General features: G+C 40.5%; 1 protein-coding gene across 1 annotated transcript in view; it reads left to right on the forward strand.

Annotated features, from left to right (window-relative positions):
• The window catches only part of MCTP2 (multiple C2 and transmembrane domain containing 2), a 257,936-nt gene that overhangs the window by 84,029 nt on the left and 157,139 nt on the right, over nt 1–16,768 (forward strand). Inside the window, exons 3-4 of the mRNA XM_030815066.1 lie at nt 226–288; nt 1,464–1,572. Of these exons, the coding sequence (XP_030670926.1) occupies nt 226–288; nt 1,464–1,572 (172 nt within the window). The remainder of the gene's footprint in view (nt 1–225; nt 289–1,463; nt 1,573–16,768) is intronic.

The raw sequence follows: 16,768 nt of genomic DNA on the forward strand, positions 1-16,768 counted from the left end.
TGCGTGCAGTTCCTCTTACGCAGTGACTTAGGCAGCAGAGGACACAGCTGGATTGACACCACTGAATCCAGGTCTCCTTGCCACACAAACAGGAAGGCGGCCCTCACTGAAGCTGCATATGCAAATATCAGAGTTCCAAAGGGAAAGACCTGATAGAGGGTATCTTCCTGAGTTGGTATTAATTTGCTTTTGTAAAGCCGATTTTTTTTTTCTTTTTCTTTGCAGAAGCTATGTGGAAGCAGTGACCTGAATGCTTCTATGCCATCTCAACATTTTGAAGAACAATCTGTGAGTGGCATTCCTTAAAAAGAAACATTAAATGTTGTAGATATTTCTCATCAAATGTTTGGGTTTGTATTTTTTTGCCTCTTTCATTGCTAAAAAAAAAAAATGCCAAACCGTATCCACTTACAAAACCAGGCCTTGCAAATTTTGGCTGGAGGAGATTAATTCAGTGTCTATTGATTTGTCAGACTGGGATAGATTCTTCTAAAAATACAGAGTAACTATGAAATTGAGTGAGATAGTAAGGGAGATAAAGCCATTTTGAAGTGCTTTGAAACTTTCAAAAGAAGGCTGTCAAGGGTAGCTTAGCCACAAGATCGATTAATTGAATGTCCAATAAGTGAATGATAAATGATTTTATCTGCCCTTTTCCTTTAAGGACAGTCAAAAGTTTGAAATGGCTCAAAAATTTAATTGGGCTCATGTAATAAATATTCAAAAACAGACTTGAATTCTACAATATGGCCCGCAGGAGTTGATGCATTTCTGGAGGAGGAAGTGACTGAGTTGCGGGGAGGTGAGACTGTGAGGATTAGCGTAAGAGACACTAATAGTGGGTGCCAGAGAATAGAAGAGAGGGGTGGAAAAGCCGGGAGAGCACTGGAAAGAGACAATGTCCTTTGAGGACCTAGGGAAGAGCATGTGTCAGATGGACATGTGGACTTGTGGGGGGATCAGCTGAGTGCCCAGAACTGAAATTTTACTACACATGGAGGTCTACAGAGGTGATGGGGGTTAGTGGGAAGGGTGGAGAACATGACGGGACATCTTACAACTGAACTTGGAAGCGGGGACACATGTTCTTGGGAGCCAGGCCTGCAGCTGCACTTCTTCCTCCTGTTGCCTCTCTTGGGGCTCTACCCTGAGTTTTATAACAAGGGGTCCTGCAGTAATTTAATGAGGATATTTCAGAGGTTGGTTATCTAATTCTTGGAAGGCTAACCTTGCAAAGATGTAATCATATTTGCTTCTGAATTCTGATGAAAGCCCACTGGGGAGAAATGTAAGGGAGTTGTTAATAAAGCAGGGTGACCAAGTTGTAGTGAGGAGGAGTTGGGGATGACAGTTGATCATCATAGTGGCCTTTCTTTTTTCCCCCCAAAATTAAGAAGTATTTCTGAAATTCTCTTGCTTGGGCCCAAGACATACTGTCTTAACTGCCTTCTCCATCTGTGCAGGTACTGGGGGAAGCCAGCGATGGCTTGAGTAACCTCCCCAGCCCTTTTGCGTACCTCCTCACCATACACCTGAAGGAAGGCCGGAACCTGGTTGTCCGAGATCGCTGTGGTAAGACCTGGGTCTGTTACGGTGGGTGTAGCCTGGAAACTTCTTTCTCTCTGTCCTTGTATCAATATTGTTGGTCAGGCTTTGACATCACAGCATGGCTTAGGATAGACAGTAGCTCAAATCTAAGTCTCTCCAGGTATAAGACATTTGCAGTGAATTATTTAAACACATTAAACCTTACTATTCTTCTTTATTATTTGGTTAATGATACTAATCATCGTGTGAAGTTGTTTTAGAATGGAATGAGATAACTCTGATAGCGTTACGCCTGGCATATAGCAACTGTTCAAGAAAATGTTTCCTCAATCCTACTTTAATTATTCATGAGAAAAATGTGAGCCTATCCTTAGTATAAGGTCATCCGATGTACACATTGACAGAAATGCCTTTGAAACTACTTCCCTTCTGCTTTGAAATCTCACTGGACTCCCTCTAATAGCTAGTGTCTGCCTGTGATTATTTTATTTACCTTTTACAAGTCTCTGTACCTAGCCATGAATATATACCTGTATATTTTTAAATTAAGATGGGTCTAATATCCATATTTTTCTGCAATGAGCTTTTTTTTTTTAAAATGTGTAGGTCTTCAAAATTGACCATGCTTTTCCATGTACATATATTGCCTTTCTTTTAAATACTGCATTTATTCCATAGTATAATGTTTTGTTTCTCTATTTCTCTACTGATGGTAGCTGTTTTTTTCCTTCTGTCTCTGCACTATAAATGATGCTGTAATGAACATATTGCATATGCTTCTGTGCACAGATAAGGCTAAACCCTTATATTAAAATGGCATGTGTTTAAGAGCAGACAGTGGAGCCAGACTACCTGGGCTCAGGTCTTGGCTTCTCCATTCATTGCTGTTTGATCTGAGAAATGTTGCTTGACCACTTGATGCCTTGGGTTGTTCATTTGCAAAGCAAGGATAGTAAGGTTAACCTACCTTATAGGCTATTGGGAAGACGGCAGGCATTAACTTATATACTGTCCAGTTTTCAATTGAGTTTTTTCTTCTAAATTTTTATAATTCTTCATAATTTTCAGCATTGACATTAGTTGTATATTGCAAATATTTTTCTCCCAGTCTGTTGCTTATCCTTAATTGTATGGCCTCTTTTGTCCTTTAGAAGTTTTTCATTTCATTGTAGGCAAATATATCTGTTTTTTTCTTTATGATATTTCTTTATTTATTTGGTTTAGTAGCTGAGGCCTTTTTATTCTAAAGAGTTCTTTTTCTTGCTTTGGTTCTTGGACAGTTTCTTCTGTTGCTTCCTCTCTACTCTGTTTTGGAACATCTTTTCAATAAAAGAAGGGTCTGTTGACTCTTTGGTCTGTCTTCTATGTCTCTTAGGTTTTCTTTTTCATTTTTCCCATGACTTTTTCCTCTTGGGAAGAATTCTTCAGCTTGATCTTCAGCTTGCTCATTTTCTTGTCAGTTGTTTACATTGTACTGTTCTGTTTACCAATTGTTATGTTTTTCATAACAATTTCAAAATAGGTTTATAACCTATTTTGACAGTCCCATCTCTTTTTGAGAATATTAAGCATTCATTTAAAATATCCTGCTTGCTGCTCTATTTCTTGGATATCAGTTTAATGTATTGACTGTCTCCCATTTAGGATGTTATTTTCTTTTACATGTTTGATTCTCCGGAGTGGTTTGCTTATCATTTTATTTGTGTGTTTCTCTTCCCCCATCTGTGGGTGTTATTTTTGTTTACTGTGTCCTGCAATTGGTGATGATGAGGAGAGCTGGGGCATGCTGCAGGACAGGGTGAGCTGGTAGTTAGTTTATTAATCTTTTTTTTTTTTTTTTTTTTTTTGAGATAGAATCTCACTCTGTCGCCCAGGCTGGAGTGCAGTGGCACAAACTCGGCTCACTGTGAGCTACACCTCCTGGGTTCACGCCATTCTCCTGTCTCAGCCTCCCGAGTAGCTGGGACTACAGGCACCCGCCACCATGCCTGGCTAATTTTTGTATTTTTAGTAGAGACAGGGTTTCACCGTGTTAGCCAGGATGGTCTCGATCTCCTGACCTTGTGATCCACCCACCTCGGCCTCCCAAAGTGCTGGGATTACAGGTGTGAGCCACCACGCCTGGCCCAGTTTGTTAATCTTTGTATGCCCTCCTGTGCTATAACTGATGGTTTATACACAGAATATTTTTAATAAATTTTAGTTCTTCATTGAAGAAATCCAACTTCAGTGCTGGACTTAAGGAGCATTGAGGCCTGTTATACAAGGGAAAGTACCTTTGCAGAATGAACAGGATTTAGTCACTTACTCCCTTATTCAACAAGCATGTCTTGGGTTTCCTCAATGAAATGGGCACTACACTGGTGTTCTTCTGGGGCTTGGTGATGAAAGTCAGCAAAAAGGATTTGTATGATTTCAGAGATGAAGACGACTTTCATACAGATCACCTGGTCCAGCTGCTGATTTAATGGAAGCTTTAATTCAGGAAATGGAAGCACAAAAATTAAATGACTTATCGAGGGTCACTTTGGGAGGCAAGATTCAGAGCAGACTGGGTGGCTCAGTGGGACAAGAAGAGGATCTGGATTTGGTCTACTACTTGGCTTTGTGACCTCCTTGTACAACTTACATAACCTCGCTAAAATGGGTGTGATGTAACTTGCCTCATAATGTGATTGTAAGGACTGAAAAAAGTAAAACAATATGGATGAGGCTGGGGGACAAAATATTAAGTAAAATAAATCAGGCACAAAAAGACAAATATCCCATATTCTCACTCATGTGTGAGCTAGAAAGTTGATCCACGGAGACAGAGAGGAGAATGATTACTACCAGTGGCTGGGAAGGGTGGGAATGGGGGAAATGAAGAACGGTTGGTTAAGGGGTACAAAAATATAGTTAGAAAGAATAAGTTATAGTGTTCAATGGCTCAGTAGGGTGACTATAGTTAATAATAATTTATTGTATATTTCAAAATAGAAGAGAAGATTTGGAATATTCCCAACACAAAGAAATGATGTGTTTGAGGCGATGCCTATTTCAATTAGGCTGATTTGATCATTACACATTGTATGCATGTATCAAAATATTACAGGTACCCCATAAATATGTACTATTATTATGTATTAATAAAGATGTATAGATGACATAGTGGCCTACATGTAGAAAATAGGCAATAGATATGTTGTTATAGTAATTAATGGATAATCATAAAGCAAGTTGGCCACGTCCCTGACTCCCAGCACAGAACTCATTGCTGTGTTCCATGTCAGCTCTCCCATCATTGAATTAGATGCTTTGTCCTTAACTTGTGTCAGTTTGCCAATTTCTCTGTGCTCTCTCTATGATCTGCCTTCAGCATAGAGAAGGCATATTTTTAAAATACAGCTAATCAATAAACAATGCAGGAGGTTAGGGGTGCCAACCACTCATGCAGTCAGAAATCCACATATAACTTTTGAATTCCCCAAAACACAACTACTAGTGGCCTACTGTTGACCAGAAGCCTTAGTGATAACATAAACAGCCCATTGGCACATATTTTGTATATGTATTATATACTGTATTCTTATAATAAGGTAAGCTAGAGAAAAAGTGTTAAGAAAATCATAAAAGAGAAAATAGATTTACTATTCGTTAAGCGAAAGTGGATCATCATAAAAGCCTTCATCCTCATTGTCTTCACATCCAATTGGCTGAGGAGGAGGTGAAAGACCGGGATTTGATCTTGCTGTCTCAGGAGTTGCAGAGGAGGAAGAAAATTCTGTATAAGTGAACCCTTGCAGTTGTTCAAACTCATGTTGTCAAGAGTCAACTGTATTTTATTTTCCTATGTGGAATCATGTATTTAATTTTAAGTAAAAAATACACGGATCTAATTAATCACATATTTTTTATTATGACAGAGGCTCCTTCAAAGTTATTCAAATATGTTGCAACCTTGACCATGGAGGAGCAGCAGCTTTAGGGCCTTTAATTCCAGTTGCACAGTCTCTGTTTTTGAATTTTTTTTTTTAGGGAGAAAAACTATTTTTGATGAATCACTCTCTGCTAAGGAAGGAGTTCTGCATTTTCTTCGGATTGTTACACAATCATTTCTGTCTAGAACATGGATTAGTAAACTTTTTATGGCTTTATGGGCTATAAGTGAAGATTAACTCTTGACATAGTGATAAAGCAGCCATAGACAATAAACAAATGAACTTAGCTGTTTTCCAATAAAAATTTATTTACAAAAACAAGCAGTGGTCTGGATTTAACTGATGGACCAAAGTTTGTTGACCTCTGCCTAGAATATCATGGTCTGATTTTTGGATTCTTGCTTTTAAAAACTGCTTTAAAAACATCTACAACAAAGATGGTATAATCTAATTAGGCAGTCATCAAGAGTTGAGGCTAATGCTTTCAGCGGAAGCGTCTTGGAAATACGACATGAAATAATGCAGAAAAATCCGGAGATGTTGAGTAATAAAAAGTCATTTTCTTGCTATTTAACTGAGCAGTGGAGTGGAAGAATATGGTATCTCCCTTAGGAAAAGACAGCTCACAAACCACAAGAAAGGATGTTAAAAAGTGCTTAGAGGGTATGTGATTGAGCATAGGAAGTTTTCGGTGACTTTGCCCCTGAGGAAACAAACACATGCAGAAAAGGTCTCAGATACCAGAGTTCCCTGTCTCTGCTATGATGCCATCAGCCAGAGGCTGGGAAATAGGCTTTACTGGCATAAAGAGCTGTGAGGTTTTATCTAAATCACTCCCTTCCCTGGTTCAAACACAGAGCTGGTATGTTAAGCAGGCTATCAAGGTGGGATTTTGAGATTTTTCTGGGAGTTTTGGTGAAGATTGTGAAACTACACCATTGTTAATTGTTCTTTAGAAAGACTCAGAGGAAGTCTGGCTTCAGAACAATGGGCAGGTTTAGCAATGGTGTTGGGAAAGGGGTAATGTTGTATCGTTGCCACCAGGACACCTCAGGGTCTTTAGCTGTCGGCCTCTCAGTGTGTGTGTGTGCATACTTAAAAAAAACAAAAACCTATGGGTAATGAAAAATGAAGTCGGTGGGAGACTAAGAACTCCCCATCTTAAGCATGCTTAATACCCATAAATAATCATGGACGCAGAAGACTATCACAGGAGGCTGAGAAGTTTGGATCAGGTGGCTCTGGAAGTGTAGCCACATTTAGAAGATTGTTCCTTGCAGGTGGTTTTCCAGTTCTTCAAGAATTTCCTTTAAATCTTTGGCATGTGGGCCTTCAGCCTTGACAAGAGTAGGTCTGGTATTGGGGAGCTCAGGAGTAAACCAAAACAGCCCTGTTATTATTACTGTTGTTATTTATTGTTGGATGGCTGGCTGCTGTAGTGGGCTTTCTAAGAACGAGTCTTACTCAGATGCTGTCAGTGGTCCAGGCATGGCGTTGAGCTCACCTTCCTTTGCAATCCGCGTAGGAAGAATGGCCGCCATCTTTCTGCGTCTCTGCTGCCTCAGCCATTGCCTGTGTGTTGTGTTCATCTGGCCCTCCCTGTCCCCTCTTCTGTTTCTCTCATTTTTCTTTGCTCTTTCTACTCTCCTTTTCTTCATCCTAACGTTTTCCTTTTATTTCCTTATATTCCCCATTTCCTTTCTATTATTTTCCGGGATGTTATACAAGATGTATTGTTTTCGACCAAATAGGACTTACACTTGTTTTAAGTTCTCGATCTGAGTAGCGCTTGGCTGTCTTAAACTTTGAGATTGGTAAAGCAGAAGAAATATGTGAGCAATCGCCTTTAATTCCAGCTGCTTCATGATTCGGTTGATGCATGGAGGAAATTGAACCCTGCGTCAATTTCCCATGGGAAGGAATGTGGCCGAGGAGGAGGTGTTCTGGCGTCATTGAGCTGGTGCTGTGCTCCAGGCCTGGCTTGAACTTCAGCCTTGTGATATGGGCAGGTCTCTCGTCCTGTGCAAAATGCTCAGCTCATACCCTGCTGGCTCGTAGAGCACTAATACATGAAAAACAATAGCCCTCCCATTAAAACCCTATGCTTTTCTGTCATGTTAGGCAGCTGTAGTAGTTTACCACTGTGGGCTGAGGGAATACTGTGTTGCTGGTGCCCTCTTGTGGCCACTCTGTAGTGTTGCAAAAGGAAAAGAAAAGTCGATTGAAGTTCTCTGTCACGTTACTAGGGCCGTGAAAATCACTTCAGCTGTGGGTTGAGGTTTGATGGTCTTCTTTTTTGATGCGAGTTTTAGTGAAACTCTATTTTAGAGCAAACAAATGCACACTCATTCAGAAAACTGCTCTCTTTCTCAATTTCCAGCACAGGTAGATATCTGACATTCGTTTTTAGAGCAATGGCAGCTTTACATGCAGATAATGGAAAAAAATGTGCTACATAAGTCATGTTCATATTTAAAAGGAGTAGTTCAGAGAAAAAAATTAAAGATCTCCCTACTGTGAAAATTATGCTACATAATCGGTGTTACATAGCATAATTTTTAATATTATTAAATAATTGTTTATTATATTATTATTATTGTTTAATAAATTACTAAATTGTTACCAAAAAGTTAAAATGACTGATTTAAGTCCTGGTTTTCTTTTGCTATTTAGCAGGCTAATTTTTATGATGTTGCTAGAACTCTGTATTGTATACTAAGCAGCAGTGTAGCTTCCCAACAGGTGTGTTCTGAATGGGATGTACTGAAGTATTCATTCTGGCAGCCCTCTGGGCACCTCTGTTAGGCTTCGGCCACCGTAAACCCTGCTGTGTCCTACAGACATCATTTTCTTTTGTGCCATGATGTGACGTGTTGAAGAGTGCTGGATGGTGGGTGAGAGTCATTCATGGGCTTTGGACATGAACCACCGGAGTTTGGATTCTAGCTCACACGCGGTCTAGCCATGAGCCTGCTAGGCTTGCAGTAGGATTAACCTGGTGTGTGTGCTTGTGGAGACTTGGTGGTGGGGGGGCGGAGCTGTGGGATGGGTGGAGCTGAAACAGTAATATGCGATAAACATTAGCTGTTACTATTGCCGTGTGAATTGTCATAGTTATTCTTGGTATAGTTACTGTAGTTTGGGTTTTGTTTTTGCATTTAGCCTGTGGGAACAGGAATGACTTTGTGATTTTCCCATCCTTTTTATTGTGAGCCTATCTTCCCAGTTTCCTCATCAATTTTTGTACCTTTTGTGTATCTTTTTGCTCTTTTACTTCTTTGGAGATAAAAGTTCCTCCCCCTGCCACCACCACCACCTCTAACCTGGGTGGTGTGAGGGTTGTGAAAGGTGTTTTCTGAGGTCAGGTCTTATTTTCTGTGACTCTTTCAAAAGGCACCTTATTTGAATAAAAACTCTGTGGTGGATTGAGGTTTAATTTTCCCCATCATAAATTTGACCTAGAAAATACCCCTTCACGAGTAAAACTGGGGTTGATGAAGGCACACCACTAGGCCTTACTGAAATTCTGAACCTACTCTACTCCATCGCTCCAATTTTTTTTTTTTTTTTTTTTTTTTTTGAGATGGAGTCTTGGTCTGTCACCAGGCTGGAGTACAGTGGTGCGATCTCGGCTCACTGCAACCTCTGACTCCCTGATTCAAGTGATTCTCCTGTCTCAGCCTCCCGAGTAGCTGGGATTACAGCCATGCACCACCATGCCCAGCTAATTTTTGTATTTTTAGTAGTGATGGGGTTTCACTATGTTGGCCAGGATGGTCTCGATCTCCTGACCTTGTGATCTGCCTGCCTCAGCCTCCCAAGTGCTGGGATTACAGGCATGAGCCACCGTGGCTGGCCTGCCTCGATTTTTAAAATCGATTTTTCTTTCTAAAATGAAAGAGAATCTGGCTTTTAAATGTTTGATTACCTGGTGTTTTCTCTCTACACATTTTTCTCTGTATTATAAAAACTTTATTTTGGAGAAGAAATTAAAAGCTTAGGGCACCATACTTTGTTTAATCAACATTCCCAATTAAGTTTGTTCAAAATTTTTAACATTAGGAATAATGCCACAACAAACGTTCTTATGCCTAAATCTGTGTGTACAACTTACTTTTTCATATATTTGCAAGTGAGTTATTTATTCAGGTGGACTGCATTTTTTCTGTCATATGATCTGAGCATTTCAGGATTCTCATTACAAAATTGCCAATTTACTCTTGAGAAAGACCTATTTTGTTGACCTACTGGTGTGTGAAAGTGGCCGCTTGTTGTTTCTCACCTACCTTGTTATGTGGAATATTGTTGTTACTTTTTTTTTGAGACTGAGTCTCGCTCTGTCGCCCAGGCTGGAGCGCAGTGGCATGATCTCAGCTTACTGCAACTTCTGCCTCCCGGGTTCAAGCAATTCTCCTGCCTCAGCCTCCTGAGTAGCTGGGATTACAGGCACGTGCCACCACGCCCAGTTAATTTTTGTGTTTTTAGTAGAGATGGCATCTCACCCTGTTGGCCAGGCTGGTCTCGAACTCTTGACCTCAGGTGATCCCCCCACCTCGGCCTCCCAAAGCGCTGGGATTACAGGCATTAGCCACCGTGCCCAGCCATATCTTTGTTAATTTGATAGAAGGAAAGTGTTGTCTTGTTTTTTTCTTTAAGTTGTTTTCATCAATTTGGACCTTTAAATATGTTTGGTTAATGAGATATTTGCTTCTCTGCATAGTCTGTTCCATGCATCACTGTTGTTCATTCTGTCTCCTGGGCATGTTCACATGCATTTTTTTAATTTGTCACTTGCCTTTAGATTTTGTTTATAAAGTTTTTGTTGCAAAAATATTTTTAATCTTATGCTTCTTTTCTGGAAAGTGTCTTCGTTTTTTATCTAGAAAGCTTCTTGAGAGACGCACATGCACCTACATTTATTCTCTTTTCTATCTAGTTTTGCATTTTTTCATTTATCTCTTTGATCTGTGTCAGTTTACTTAGTTTCTGGCCCAGAGTAGGAACTTAGTTTTACTTGAACCAAATGGCCATCTATCGAGGACTAAATATTTCTTTTCGTAATGATGTGATGGTCACTTTTTAAGTATACATTAAATTGCAACACACATTGGAGTCTCCTTCAACAATTTCTCTTTGATTCCTATTGATGTTGTTCTCTTGTTCGGCATCAGCCCCACACCAGAGTTTTATTGTATTGAAAATTCAGTCCTTTTTATTTTGCAACATTTGGGATTTGCTTCTCATTGGAGTACCTTCTCTGAACACCAGATGGCATGAGATCATTGGCCACATCTGGGCCAGTGTTTCAGAAAAATTGTCATTCAAGAGCAAATGTGAACTTTTCAAAGATGCAGACACCCATTCTGTAACACAGGAGTGGTTTTCCTTCACTCTTTGAATTTTGGTAGCTTGCGGATGTCCTGCAGTAAGTGATTGGAGCCGAGTTTTAAAATTAGTTTCTGTTTGTTCCTTTGCCACTTGGTACAGATCATCACCGGACATGTTTGTCCCAACAGTCTTTAATGTATTCCTACAACTGAACCCTTTCCTTTGAAGATTTTTGCTATATGGTTTTGGTTTGGGACTCTGTGCATGCTTGTGGATTGATCAGAAGGTCTTGATGCTCTGCTGCTTTATAGAGTCAGTTTATCTGTTTCTGTGGAACCCATCTCAATTCCTATGACATACCTTGGAGGAAAATTGGGATGTTTTCTATTCCTGCTGTGTGTAAGAAAATTGTCTTACACCCAACCAAACATCACTGGCTTGAATTAAATGTAGCATGTCTTCTATTTGCTTGATTGGGGCTTCTCTTGAGGGGGTGGTTTTTATCAAGTGTTTCTTTCTTTTCTTTTCTTTTTTTTTTTTTTTTTTGAGATGGAGTCTTGCTCTGTCACCCAGGCTGGAGTGCAGTGGCGGGATATCGGCTCACTGCAAGCTCCGCCTCCCGGGTTCATGCCATTTTCCTGTCTCAGCCTCATGAGTAGCTGGGACTACAGGTGCCCACCACCACATGCGGCTAATTTTTTGTATTTTTAGTAGAGACGGGGTTTCACTGTGTTAGCCAGGATGGTCTCGATCTCCTGACCTCATGATGTGTCTGCCTTGGCCTCCCAAAGTGCTGGGATTACAGGCGTGAGCCACCGTGCCTGTGTTTATTTCTATACCACAATGATACTTCCTGTGTTTCAAGTCACTCTTGTAATGTATTTGTTTCATTGTCTGTAAAGTTCGTAGGAGATATTCTACCTGTGAGCACGTTGATGTGTGTTTGTGTATTCCCACATATCCATGATTTACTCATGGCTGAGTTTTGATATCAGCGACAGTCCTGTCACACCATCACGACTTGCTGAGTTTGAGGCAGGGAGTGTGGCCTGTCCATGAAGGGTGTTATTCTTGAGACTCTCTCTATGTAACAAATTGCCTTGAATCTCAGTAGCAACCATGTGTTCGTGAATTCTGAGAGTGTAAATTTGGACAAAGCCCAATGGAGATGGCCTGTTGTTGCTGCACACTGTCTGGGGCTTCACCTGGGAAGACTTGAAGGTTGGGAGGACTTGACTATTGGGGACCTATCTTTGGAAGACTTGAAGGTCTGTTGATTCCCATATTGTGTGTGTGTGTGGAATCAGGTGTCTGGAAGATGAAGATGGTTCCACATGAGGCCTCTCCATGCAGCATGTCTTCCTCATGACATGGCAGCTTCAGAGTCATTAAGCTTTTTATGTGGAAGCTCAGGGCTCCAGGCACAAGGGTCCCAGCGCAAGGCAGAAGCTGCATCACCTTTTGTGATGCAGCTGTGGAAGGAACACTGCACCACAATGGTTGAAGCAGTCACCCAATTCAAGAGGAGTAGGGACAGATACCCTACTTTTTTATTAAGTACCACAGAATTTGGGGGCTATTTTGTAAAATTACTGTAGTTCTGAAGCCTTTAGAGTGAAAACAATCTGGGTTCAAGGCTCAGCTCTGAACTTTCTAACTTCCCTCATCCTTTAAAAAAAATTTTTATTACATGTATTTAAGGCACAACATGATGTTTTGATATACATAGTGTATTAGTAGTCTGTTCTTGCATTGCTATAAATACCTGAGACTGGATATAAAGATAAAGAGCCTTAATTGGCTCATGGTTCCACAGGCTGTACAGGAAGCATGATGCTGGCTTCTGAGGAGCTTACAGTCATGGCTTCCAGGGAGCAAGCATGTCACATGGCCAGAGCAGGAACAAGAGTGAGAGAGCAGGGAGGTGCCACACACTTTTAAACAATCAGATCTTTTGAGAATTCACTGACTGTCATGAAGACACTACCAAGAGGGATGATGCAGAGCCATTCGTGAGAAATCCACCACCATGACCAGATGACCTCCCACCAGGCCCTACCTCCAACATTAGGGATTACGTCTCAATATGAGGTGTGGATGGGGACACACATCCAAACCATATCACACAGTGAAATGCTTCCCACAGTGAAGCCAATTAACATATCCATCATCACATAGTTACTTTTTTGTGGGTGGTAAGAGCACTTAAAATCTATTCTCTTAATACATTTTTAATATACAATACCCTTCCATTAACTAGAGTCCTCAGCGTATGGTAGGTCTCCAGACTTACTCATTTTACATAACTGCACCTCGGTGCCTTTGACCTACTTCACCCTATTTCTTTGCTCCCCTTCACTTGGAAAAAAGTCTTCTACTTTTTGTTTGTGTGTATTTGATTTCTTTTTAGATACCACATATGAAAGAAGACCACGTGGCATGTTTTTTCTTTGTTTTTTTTTTTTTTTTTTTTTTTTTGAGACGGAGTCTCGCTCTGTCACCCAGGCTGGAGTGCAGTGGCGTGATCTCGGCTCACTGCAAGCTCCTCCTCCCGGGTTCACGCTATTCTCCTGCCTCAGCCTCTCCGAGTAGCTGGGACTACAGGTGCTCGCCACCACGCCCGGCTAATTTTTTTGTATTTTTAGTAGAGACGGGGTTTCACCATGGTCTCGATCTCCTGACCTCGTGATCCGCCCGCCTCGGCCTCCCAAAGTGCTGGGATTACAAGCGTGAGCCACCGCGCCCGGCCGGCATGTTTCTTCTATGCCTGGCTTATTTCACTTAGCGTAAAGTCCTCCAGGTTTATTCATGTCATTGCAAATGGCAGGATCTCCTTTTATAAGGCTGAAAAGTATTCCTCATCCTTAAAGAAGCAGTGTAAAGCATGTCTATCTCCTTTTGTAGGATTAAAGGAGATCATTTCCATGTTAATGTTATTCTTGAATTTTGGTCTTGTTCTACTTTTTTCTATAAAGGCTGGTGTCCATTTTCTTAGACTTAGATTTATGCTTAAATAGTAGCTTGGGTGGGGGATTATTTTTAGTAATTTTTAATAAGGAGAATGCGAGAGTATCAGTAATCATGTATGCTTTGGTAATAATGGATTTCTGGAACACAGATTACTAATATGCATAGAGATCTTGTAGATTTCACCCTTTATAGAGATTCTAAGCAACTGTATTCATTGATTCTCTAGCTTACTCCTTTCTTATTTTTTTTTCTCCTCTAAACCTTTCTGGTCTCTTTTTAATGCAGTATTCTAGCTGCTGCCTGTCCTCTCCCTTTTTTCTATGTTGTCATTGCCTTCTTCTAACTTTACATGGGGCCATCGTTTTTTGGTGTTACAGGGACAACCATGTATGAGGTCTCTAAGCCGAAGTTCACACCCTTATTGGGGTGACCAAGAATAGAGATGCAGGCATATGGGAGTGTTTGTTTGTTTGTTTTGAGACAGGGTCTCACTCTGTTGCCCAGGCTGGAGTGCAGTGGTACAATCTTGGCTCACTGCAACCTCTGCCTCCCAGGCTCAAGCAGTCCTCCCACTTTAGCCTCCCAAGTAGCTGGGACAAAAGCTGTGCACCACCATGCCTGGCTAATTTCTGTATTTTTTGTAGGGGTGGGATTTTGCCATGTTGCCCGGGCTTGTCTTGAATTCCTGAGCTCAAGCAATCCGCCTGCCTCGGCCTCCCAAAGTGCTGGGATTACAGGCATGAGTCACCACGCCCAGCCCAGGCATATGTTTTTAATGAACACTTTGCCAAAAGCCAATTGGTTCAATCATCTATTCAACCAAATGACCAATTCACTGAAATTACTGAATTTATCATGTTAATATATTGACAGTGTTTTTCCTCTTCTATTTGTGAAGTTATAGCTATTGATATTCACAAAAATATTGGATGGGAACTTTTAAAAATAGCTTTTGAAGGTCTCTGGGTCATGTTAGTTGATGGGTTATAAAGACAAAGCCAAAAGAGCATTTTAAACAATATTTAATTTGTGTCAAGCCAAAACAATAAATGAGAGAAGAGACTGAATATATCATAACTTAAGCTGCAGACCCACAAAGGGGAAGTGTAAGGACAGAAAAAGACAAGATGTTATGCGAAGAGGTGGGGGAGGGACTGAGAGTAGGAGAAGGCAGGGGAGGTATGTGGAGGTCTGGGATGGTATGGGGTGGGGCTGAGGAAGTTCAGGGGGGCTGTGGTGCAGGGAAGAATCCAAAGACGGAGGAGAACCTCCTTCCCCAGTTCCCTAGACCTGCCTTATGTCTCATTGTTTATCCTCTATAAGTTGCTATAAACTTTATAAATAGTTAAACAAGTTTTAGTAACATTGAAAATTTCAGGTCATTGATTTCACTGTATATTGGTCATTGGAAATTCTTCCAGTAAATTGGGCTTTGGTAAATTGCTTGGAGCTATTACATCTCAGGGTCTGTCCATGGGCAGACCTTGCCCGAGGAGCCAATGAGATGTTATACATGGCAGGTCCATTTAGAGGAAGGAAGTCCATTTTATTTGGGAGAGAAGTTCAGGAATAGTTCAATCAGAGTGTGCTAAATGGCAAAACATAGACAGGAAGGCCAGTAGAAGACTGGGGAAGAAACTGTTCTGTGGTTGGTATCTAAGACAGCTGTGAGAAGCATGCGGCCCTTATCTGCAAAAGAAAGATGGGCCATGATAAGCCTGGGAATGTGCATGTTCTGTTTATTTTGGTTTATAAAACCACTGGCTTGGAATTCTGCTAGCTTTGAATCTACCACTATCTGAAGTAATATAGATTTTTCTCTGCACGGGAGAAGTTCCTTCTTTCTCAGATGGCCGAGGAAAAATGTCCTGTAAATTTCCATAATGTCCATTAGGGTTTCTGAAGAGGTCAATTAAAAGTGCCGCACTAGAGCTGAGTAGCTCAGCTCTACTGTAAGAGGCCAGCAGCACCTGTTCAAAACTTAGAAACAACTTTTTTATTTTTATTTTTTCCGGTGTCAAAGTCAGAACTTACAGATTCCATCTAAAAGAAGCTCAGGCCTGATTCTTTTCCCAACAAAAAGAGAAGATCCTAAATATGTGTATATATTCAGAAGACTACAAATGTATGTGTGTAAATAGAATAGTCACTTATTACTCTTACCCTATTAAATAAAAAATTTAAAATATATACTTTTTATATGTTTCCAAATACTATTTTTGTCATTGGAGTTTTATATATGTAGCTCAGTGTCCCTAAAGAGCTGGTAAATAATTGTTGACTTGAATTTGAAATCTTAAGCTCTCCCAAAGAAAGTTATCAGATATTCCGAAATGTGAACTTAGTGTAAAAATATGGTGATAATTTCCTTTCATGAGCAAACAACTACTTTGGGAAATTCATTTGATTAGAAAATTTTTCAAACTAAAGGCAAATTTCTTTTGGATAAATTGCATGGCCAAATTTTATAACTTGGCAATCATGCTTTGCTGATAGCAAATAAGTAAGCTTTTCCTACAAATAATGCTTTTGTATTCAACGTAGTGGATTTTTAGTCCAAATTAGGAATGCTAGTTTTTAAAAAATGTTACATGGTAAGTTTCTACATATATATGCACAGATATGCACCTAAAGTGAACATTAAACTGAATCGTAGAAATATATTTATGGGCCAGGTGTGGTTTTATATTTAAATTACATGCCTGCAATCCCAGCACTTCGGGATGCTGAGGCAGGCAGATCTCGAGTCAGGAATCCGAAACCAGCCTGGCCAATGTGATGAAACCTGGGCTCTACTAAAAAGACAAAAATTAGCCGGGCCTGGTGGCGGGCATCTGTAATCCCAGCTACTTGGGAGTCTGAGGCAGGAGAATTGCTTGAACCCAGAAGGTGGAGTAGGTTGCAGTGAGCCGAGATCATGCCACTGCACTCCAGCCTAAGCGACAGAGCAAGTCTCTGTCTTGGAACAAGGCGTATAAGAATTCTGATGTCTTATTAATTGA

The sequence above is a fragment of the Nomascus leucogenys genome, chromosome 6, assembly GCF_006542625.1.
Source record: "Nomascus leucogenys isolate Asia chromosome 6, Asia_NLE_v1, whole genome shotgun sequence".
Taxonomy (NCBI): Eukaryota; Metazoa; Chordata; class Mammalia; order Primates; family Hylobatidae; genus Nomascus; species Nomascus leucogenys.